Below are 10,607 nucleotides of genomic sequence, written 5' to 3' on the forward strand. Positions count from 1 at the left end.
CAGAGTTAGGGTCTATTATATGAGAGTAATCATCTTAAATGTGAAGTAAAAGTATATCTTGAGAGTTACTTTTGTATTTATTGCATCAACATGGGTTATGGACTTATGTTCTTATTAGAATAATATTTATCTAAGAAGTATAATAATAGTGTAATAATAATAACATAAGGATAAATAATAACTAACATGTCAAACTACTGAAATTTAATTATAATATGTAAATATGACTCAAGAGTTATAGGTTCGGAAAAAGCTCTAAATAACTTTATTGGGTTGTGTACTTAATATGCCTTCTGGGTTGGATAGAAACATAAGCCTCCTAGTTTCAGAAGTTTGGTTTGGGTTGACTTGCATGACTTGCAAACGGGTTGGCTATTCGGTCGAGTTCATAGTTAGGCTATTCGATCATGTTTTGTAGGTGGATTGGCCTCGAGGCCGAGTTCATGATATAATTAGGTCATTCAATCATGCTTTATAGGTGGATTGGTCTTAGGGTTGAGTTCTAATATACAATCTAACATCGGGGTCAAGCTTTCTTTAGGATTTAAAGCAATTTCGGCCACATGACCAAGCTCTTAATTGGATTTCAAAGTAATTTTGCCCTTGTGATTGAGTTCTTATCTAAGCTTCAAAATAATTATGGTCTCATGATTGAGCTTTATCTAAGCTTTAAAGTAATTTGACCTCATGGTTAAACTCTCTCTGAGTTTAAAGCAGTATGGCTTCGAGGCCGAACTCTATTTTTCATATAAATTCATGTTTTTTATTTTGACGAGAAATTCTAAACAGTTTTGTTTTAGATAAATGTTAAAAGTACCGTTTATATTAAATGTCCATTATAGTATTTAAAACACTAATGTTTTAAAAATAATGGTACGAAAATTGGTTTGTTGTATTAGAATTTTTATTGAAATAAAATTGAATTTATCTCTTGTTATAAGCTTCATCTTGAACTTGTGTTTTCTTTTGAAGGACATTTGTTAGAGTAAAGTCTAACCCTCTGAGTGTGTTTTTTAACAACAAATTATAAAATATGAATATGTTTTAAGCGTATAATGATATAATTTATAGAGAATGCTAAACAGTCCCCTAAAGATGTTGTTTAAGGTAATTAATGATCATTGATTTTACTACTAGTAAAATTTGAAATAATTAACTCCACTAATTAATGATTATTGATTGTAATGCACTTTTTAAGATTAATTTTTTAAATAATCAAATGTTTGATGAAATATCTTCTAATAATAAGATATTTGTTAATTTAATAAAGATATTAATGTATGTTAATATAATATGACATTTTGTAAATAAGAAACACCATATCATCTAATATTTACATAGTTTTAAAAAAAAGTATTAACAATTTTATCCATGTTATTAACATTTGTTTTAATATTTATAAATAATATATTTTTGTTTCAATATGTTTTATCTATCAGTATAATATTTATGAACATTTTTATCTTCTAAATAAAATAAAATAATTTTAATTGTTATTGAAATCATAATTCATCTCTAATATCACAACTAACTATAAAATTTTGTAAAATTCAATACTTATTAATTATTATTAACCAAATGGACGGATTACCATACCCATTATTTATATACACAAAACATCATGATTCTTTACAAATGAAGTGTTTTTGACAATAAATTATGAATTATTTAATATTGCATAAAATACGTTTAGTACATATTTACATATCTAAGTGAACATAGACAAACTTGAACATGAAAGTTTATGAAAAACAATAAATATAAAAAATTAGAATATTGAATTGTGTTTTAAAATTTTGCAGTTTATAGTTTGTGTCGTTGGATAATGCAAGGTGAGATATATGAATAAATGATGATTTATGAAATGCTTTCCTACACATCAAAAGAATCTTTGTGAAAACTGTAAAAAAAATAATTAATACAGAATGTCAGTTTTATTCTTATATACTTTATATGCTTAAAAGTTTTCACACTCCTATTGAATGAAAAGTATAAATAAAAGTTATTGAAGATTCCCTGAGTGCTCAATTTTCCATACGGTTGAAAATAATTTTGTAATGTTACTTTAAATTTATAAAAACTTCAAAAAGATTATATTCTTAATTGAAAGTTATTTAGGTGATTAGTGTAAATAAATAAATAAAAAGTGATTATGATGCATCGTACGTAGACGGTTATTATTCTTTTATTCGAAAAAAAGTATTATTGATAGGCTCTTTTAAAAAGTTGATGCCATTTTCTTTCTTGTGTTCAACTTGTTCTATTATTCCTTCCTTTTTTTCTCCATCGAATTCAACTTTATTCTTCTTCTCTTCAATTTCTATAATATTAATTTATTCTCTTTCTCTTCCTTCTTATCTATATAAACTCCCTCACTTCTTCTTCGCTCACAGAAACTATCCATAACAAATAACTTTTTTTTTTGCAGATTTTCTACAATGCCTTTCAAGAAGCCTCATCACACCTCTGACGAGAACTACATAACAAAGGCAAGTATATATGTTTTCTTTTCCAGTCATTATATATATATATATATATATATTGGTAGAATTAAAATTGTGAAATGATGAAGTAAAGTATTATATAAATATAAGATTTGTTAATATGTTTCTTATATTGAAATTGGTGTCAATTTTTTATATAATTAGATTAATATTTTATTGATGTTGAGTCTGCTAGTGAATCTCTTCTCTATAGACCCAAAATATATATATATATATATACTCACAAACTAAAAATTTAGGATGAGCAACATGAAATGTTTTTTGGAACAAGAATTTATGTGTACAATAGTAAATCAGTTTGTTAAGAAAATAGTTTTTCTTGCTACTTATATTTTCTGATAGAAGGAACAATATGTCATAATCGAATGCAAATAACTAGTTATGGGAAGGGGCTATTATCTATCAACTATATCAATAATTAATCTAAGAAATTTCTCTAATTCTCTTTAGTGTAATTTCTTTCAGAAAACATTTTTTTATTTACAAAACTATTATTTTTTGTTATATAAAAATTTGTTTAGTATTTTTTTCTTTTATTTGTGTGCCTAAAAGTTTTTAGTGATACTCAGACCGGTTTTTTTCCTTGAGTTATAAAGGTAAACCATGATATTGCTATATTATTTTCTACTTTCAATTTTTTTATAAAACACAAAAGGAATATTTTTATATTTTAATGCAAGTACTGAAACTGAAATCAATTTTCGTATACAAAATTAAAATTAACTGTTTTCCTCGTACCAAAAACAGACACTCATTTGATACATAAACCTGAAATCAATATTCAATATGACTGTGAAAACGGGCTATTCGGCCGGACCTGGCCTGATTCGGCCTGATCCACCACGAATTGGTTATTTAGTGAACAATTTAACCCGACTTATTTATTAGCGAGCTTGAAAAATTCGAACCTGATCCGACCTACCACGGACGGATTGGTTTACTGGCTCACTTAATTACAATTTCTTTTTAAATAAAAAGAATTACAAATTTTCTATAATTTAAATCTAAACCAATTTCATTCCTAAATTTCACATGTTTAATTAATTTTGAAAATAAGAAACTTAAATAAAACTTTCAAGTAAAAACAAAATAATAAATATTTTTTTATAAAATTAAAATTAAATTTTAATATAATAAAATTAGGTAGGTGGGTTGATGGGCCAACCCGACCCACCACGGGTTTAATCCGCATAAGACGGGTTTAAATGAGCCGAGTTGGAATCTGACCCGCATAAAAAATACAATTTTTTCAAACACAACCCGACTCAAATCCGTGGTGGGCCAAATTAGCCCGTGGATTGTGACTATTTTTTTACAGGTCTAATATTCAAGTTTCTAACTATATAAAAATTATTCATGCACATCTACAATATCCATGAACACTTGAGATATACTTAGAGAAAACAAAAGATTATAAATCTATAAAATATATATAATGATAAGATGAGAAATATAAGAAAAAAAATAAATATTTGATATATGTAATAAAGATATTTAACTAATAACAATGTGCAGGATGGCGACAAGTTCGTAATACTTCCCAGAGGACTCAACATTATTTGGGGAAATGATTCTCGATACTGGAAAATACCAGAGTGAGTATTGTCATCATATCAACTACGTTGTTATTTAAGAATGGTTATATATATATATATATATATATATATATTATATATATATATATATATATATAATATATAATATATATATATACATACATATATATATATATATACATACATATATATATATATACATACATATATATATATATATATACATACATATATATATATATATATAAAAAGCTGTGTTTCTTCTAAATGTTATAAAGTATTTAGTCTTGTATTTGGGTTAATTTTATGTGAGTTGGATGAAATACCTTATAATTTAATTTAAAAATAAAATACAATTATTCATAATAGGTTAGAAATAAAAAATATACTTAACCTTTTTAAGAATCACCATTATAATTATTATACTTCTTTCAATATTTTTGTTTTCAATTTTTTTTTCATTATGATTTCATCATTTATGTTTTCAACCAAACTATGAGGTTTAAAATATGTAAGCTATCATTAAATTTATAATTATGAAGATTCAAGTTATATTTACTTTTAGACTTAATTAGTAATAATATTTATATTTTAATTCATTTTAATTTAATTGAGTCAATTGAGTTTTTAATGTAAAGATGGTTAAATATAATTTTGATTTATTAACTTTTTTATAAAAAATAGAATTAGTTTTTTTGTCAAAACTTTGGATTAATTTAGTATAATATTTATAATTGTGTAAATTTAGTTATTTTAACTAAATTTTGTGAAGAATATTTAAGATTTTTTAAACATGTTTCTTAACTAACATTGAAAAAAAAATATAGGAGTAAACAACTCAAATGTTTTGTTTATTTTGTTTGATACACTTTTTATTCAATATCAGTTGAGAAAGAGATTTGAAACGGTAAATAAATTTAATAAAATTTGATTAAAATAGTTAAATCCAAATTTTTAAGGTTAAGAAATTAAATTAGACTAAAATTTTGAATAAAAATTAATTTCAATTTTTACTAAAAGAATAAAAACATATTTCATCATAAAAATATTTCCATGTCTTAAATTAACAATAATACTATTCAGAAAGGTTACATATTAAGATTTGAATTATCTTTTCTTTTGTAATCTCTCTTATTTTAACATATTTTAAAACGTAAATAACTCAAATTTTAAAAGGTGACAAATTCAAATTTTAACACATAATAATTTTAAAAGACATTAACGTTAATTTAATATTAATGTTCAGATAATTTTTTTTTACAAAAATGAAATTAAAGTTATTTTCTAAGAAGCATGATAGACACATAGAGGTTAATTTTGAGGAGAGGTTGAAGGAAAGTATAATGATTTCAGGAACGGTCCTGCGGAACTTATACAAGTTTCATGGCTGGAGGTATCCGGGGTGGTAAACATAACAAAAGCAGCGACATATTCTGTTTCATTTGAGGTTAACGTTAAAGCAGATGGATTTGGATGGAAGGGCACAGATGTTCTTGTGATGGCTAAAATCGGTAGAAACGGAAAATATAAGTTTAAAGCAAACAAGCTAAATCATTGTCAGAACATCGTCATTCCCTACGAACGACTTGAGATTCGTGTGGACGTCCCATCGGATCTTCATTTTGGACTTTATGAAGTCTGGAGCGGAAAATGGAAGGGAGGCCTTGAAATTATCAAAGCTGTGGTCCAACCTCTGCCATAACTTCATCACCTTCTTGTTATGTGTACTCTCTGCACCACACACATTATTCAAATAATTACATACTTATATCTGTAATAAATACTCTATTTTAAATCTTTTTCTTTCGAAAATCTCTACTTTTTCAAATCAACTTTACCTTTTTCCTCTGCAAAACAACTTCTTCTCACTCTACTTTCTATCCTATCGCTTCTATTTCTTATAATGCAATCATACAATTTATGGTTACTTTCATCAGTTTAAAAAATAATGTGAAAAAGGTTGTAAATTTAAGTCCTTTCTTTATTAATAAAATATTATTTATTGATAAAAAATAATAATAAAGAATTATCGATGAAGGTCAAAGACAAGCAAATTGACTTTGATATGAAAGGTTCAGTTATTAGAAGATGTGAGGCTCCTTCGTTGGTCCAAACTAAAATAAAATGTTTTAGTGTAATGAACTCGTTTCTAGAGATTATTGATGAAATAAAATTAGTATTGGTAACGACATATCTTTATAAATCATTCATATCTAAATAATTTTTATTACTAAACTTTTAATTTATTTTATTCTACAAATTTTCTTGATTACTTGTGAGTGTGAGATCTTTGTGGAGATAATACAGTGGAAGAAAATGAAAAAGTAATGCATAATTTTCTTTTTACGATGTTGATTACACAAGCTAGCATTAACTTTTAATTTTTTTTTATTATTTTCATAAGGCATGAACGTCAAAAGAAAAATTAATGACGGTTAAAATCTTTTTAATTAAAGTTTGAGATTTCTTTTATTGGTGATTAAAAATTTCCTTTGATGATGATTCTTCGGTTATTGTTAATAAAACTAATATCGAAAATCAAATATTTTTAGTGACAACTTCAATAATTGTGTGTAGGTAAACAATGATTTTACTGATAATTGTTGTTATACGTAATAAAATCATTAAATAAAATTAGTAATTGAAACAAGCATTTCTATATCGTGTATTATTTTTCTTTTATAAATTATTTCCAATTGATATGAGTGGAAGAGTGTGGGGTTTTTCTAAAGAAAATAGGTAAATAAAATAGGGTGAAATGTGAAAAAAGTTATTAACTCTCTTTTTTGTTTAACCTAACAAACTTAGATGAGAGAGCTTTTATTCATACTAAAGTAAAATATAGGACTATATAGGAAGATAATCTTTTAAAGTTGATACAGAGGCGTGTCAGGATGATTAGTGGTCTAGAATAACTTTAACACATCCTTCAAGAAACAGGATCATATGGAAAAGTCTGTTAAGATGATTGGTAGTCTATAATAACTTTAACACATCCTTCAAGGCAGTATTAAAAGACATGACTTATACAAAATTTTATTGGTAAATATGAGATAGAAATATATTCCACAACACAATAAAATAAACATCAAGGATGTTCAAATTGTACAATATTAACATTATGTCTATACACCCCTAAATATAAAGATGCATTACATACTCTCTATAGCTAGCTTAATATAACAAACTTATTTCAGAGAGCTTTTATTCATACCAAAGTAAAACATAATATTATATGAGAAAGATAATCATTCTAAAGTTGATACAGAGGCGTGTGAGGATGATTGGTGGTCTAGAATAACCTTAGCACATCCTTCAAGACATAGGACCATATGAGAAATATAATCCTTCCAAAATTGATACAACTTCCAAAATTGATACAGATGTCTGTTAAGATGATTGGTGGTGTATAATAACTTTAGCACATCCTTCAAAACAGTATTAAAAGACATGATTTATACAAAATTTTATTGATAAATATGAAATAGAAATATTTTTTACAACACAATAAAACAAACATGAAAGATGTCTCAAATTGTACACTATTAACATTATGTTGGATCACTTATCATATAATTATATTTGTGCCTATTATAATTTATTTTTATTTTTAAATATGTTTGAACAAAGATGTTCATATAAGTTTTTAGCAAAAGAAAAAGTGTAAAATTAACTTTTGCAGAAATTAATTGGTAGAAATTTTCAAATAATTTCTTTAAATCTGTGTATAGATTAATTTTAATTTATAAATAACATAGATTCTCTTTTATAATCATTTTCTAGAAGTTTTTATTTAATGGAAGAGTATCTACAACACCCGATAAATAATAAGGTACCAATTTCTATCGGTGAAAGGTAACTATTTGTAGGAAAAGGTGTTGGGGGTTGAAATTAAGTTGAACATGAATCTCTTATTCTCTGTTTTATTGTTGAATCCCAAAGTATATTCTAGTTGCTGGGAGTTGAAATCATTTTTCTTTTTTTCAATCTTTATTTCGAGAAATTTTAGTTGGTTTACTATTTCTAGATTAAATCTAGTTTCATTTAATGTCTTCAATTATTATTATTATAAATATTTTGTTCAATTTTAAATTAAATTAATCTTTGTATCAATTTATTTGATTGAAAAAAGTTATTTTAATTTACTTAATTAAATAACTGAATATAACATAATCATTTCACACATTTCAAAGTTAAATGCAAGTTTATTCAGATATAAAATTAATTTCGAAACAACATATACCATTCATTAAATAAATAAACAAAAATCGATTTAAAGCAAAGAGCTGTAAAGATCCTCTGTCATAACTTCATCACCTTCTTGTTATGTGTATTCTCTGTACCACACATTATTCAAATAATTCCATACTTATATCTGTAATAAATATTCTATTTTAAATCTTTTTCTTTCGAAAATCTCTACTTTACCTTTTTCCACTTTAAAACAACTTCTTCTCACTCTACTTTTTATCCTATCGCTTCTATTTCTTATAATGCAATCATACAATTTATGGTGAGTTTCATCAGTTTAAATTATTTGAATATAAGTATGGAATTATTTGAATAATGTGAAAAAGGTTGTAAATTTAAGTCCTTTCTTTATTAATAAAATATCATTTATTGATAAAAAATAATAATAAAGAATTATTGATGAAGGTCAAAGACAAGGAAATGGACTTTGATATGAAAGGTTCAGTTATTAGGATAAACTAAAATTAAGAAGACTCCTTAATTTAGAAGACGTGAGGGTCATTCGTTAGTCCAAACTAAAGTAAAATGTTTTAGTGTAATGAACTCGTTTCTAGAGATTATTGATTAAATAAAATTAGTATTGGTAACGACATATCTTTATAAATCATTCATATCTAAATAATTTTTATTACTAAACTGTTGAATTTATTTTAGTCTACAAATTTTCTTGATTACTTGTGAGTGTGAGATCTTTGTGGAGATATTACAGTGGAAAATGAAAAGGTAATTCTTAATTTTCTTTTTACGATGTTGATTACACAAGCTGCCATTAACTTTTACTTTTTTTATTATTTTCATAAGGCATGAACCTCAAAAAAAAAAAATTAATGACGGTTAAAACCTTTTTAATTAAAGTTAGGGATTTCTTTTATTGGTGATTAAAAGTTTCCTTTTGATGATTCTTCGGTTTTGTTAATAAAATTATTATCGAAAATCAAATATTTTTAGTGACAGCTTCAATCGTTTTGTGTAGGCAAACAATAATTTTACAGATAATTGTTGTTATATGTAATAAACTCATTTTATGAGGTTAATCATTAAAAGAAATTAGTAATTGAAACAAGGCATTTCTATATCATACATTCATTTTTCTTTTGCAAATTATTTCCAATTGATATGAGTGGAATGAGAAAATAATTACTAATCCTCTCTTTGCTTAACCTAACAAACCTAAATCAGAGAGTTTTTATTCATACTAAAGTAAAACATAGGACCATATAAGAAAGATAATCTTTTCAAAGTTGATACAGAAACGTGTCAGGATGAATGATGCTCTAAAATAACTTTAGCACATCCTTCAAGACATAGGATCATGAGAAAGATAATCCTTCCAAAGTTGATATAGAGGCATGTTAGGATGATTGATGGTCTATAATAACTTTAACACATCCTTTAAGACAGTATTAAAAGACATGATTTATACAAAATTGTATTGATAAATATGAGATAGAAATATTTTCTACAACACAATAAAATAAACATAAAAGATGTTCAAATTGTACAATATTAACATCATGTCTATACACCCCTAAATATAAAGATGCATTACATATTCTCCATAGCTAGCTTTACTTAACAAACTTAGATCAAAGAGCTTTTATTCATAACAAAGTAAAACATAGTACCATATGAGAAAGATAATCCTTCCAAAGTTGATACAAGACGTGTTAGGATGATTGGTGGTCTAGAATAACTTTAGCACATCCTTCAAGACACAAGACCATACGAGGAAGATAATCCTTCCAAAGCTGATACAGTGGCGTGTCAGGATGATTGATGGTCTAAAATAACTTTAGCACATCCTTTAAAACACAGGACCATATGAGGAAGATAATCTTTCCAAAGTTGATACAGAGACGTGTCAGGATGATTGGTGGTCTAGAATAATTTTAGCACATCCTTCAAGACACAGAACTATATAAAAAAAAATCCTTCCAAAATTGATACAGAAGTCTCTTAAGATGATTGGTGGTCTATAATAACTTTAGCACATCCTTCAAGACAGTATTAAAAGACATGATTTATACAAAATTTTATTGCTAAATATAAGATAGAAATAATTTTTACAACACAATGAAATAAACATGAAAGATGTCTGTACAGTATTAACATTATGTTGGATTAGTTATCATATAATTATCTATTTATGCCTATTATAATTTATTTTTATTTTTAAATATGTTTGAACTTTCATATAAGTTTTTAGCAAAAGAAAAAGTGTAAAATTAACTTTTGCAGAAATTAATTGGTAGAAATTTTCAAATAATTTCTTTAAATCTGTGTATAGATTAATTTT

At 25.4% G+C, this 10,607-nt stretch overlaps 1 protein-coding gene across 1 annotated transcript; it reads left to right on the forward strand.

Annotated features, from left to right (window-relative positions):
- Positions 1–2,353: 2,353 nt before the first annotated feature.
- On the forward strand, positions 2,354–5,872 carry LOC124845174 (protein PHLOEM PROTEIN 2-LIKE A9-like). The gene is made up of 3 exons (XM_047322240.2): positions 2,354–2,489; positions 4,020–4,099; positions 5,414–5,872. The coding sequence occupies exons 1-3, from the start codon at positions 2,439–2,441 to the stop codon at positions 5,760–5,762; spliced, it is 480 nt and encodes a 159-aa protein (XP_047178196.1). The 5' UTR covers positions 2,354–2,438; the 3' UTR covers positions 5,763–5,872.
- The last annotated feature ends 4,735 nt before the right edge of the window (positions 5,873–10,607 follow it).

This window comes from Vigna umbellata, chromosome 2 (assembly GCF_029865625.1).
Source record: "Vigna umbellata cultivar VRB3 chromosome 2, Vumbellata_1.0, whole genome shotgun sequence".
Lineage (NCBI taxonomy): Eukaryota > Viridiplantae > Streptophyta > Magnoliopsida > Fabales > Fabaceae > Vigna > Vigna umbellata.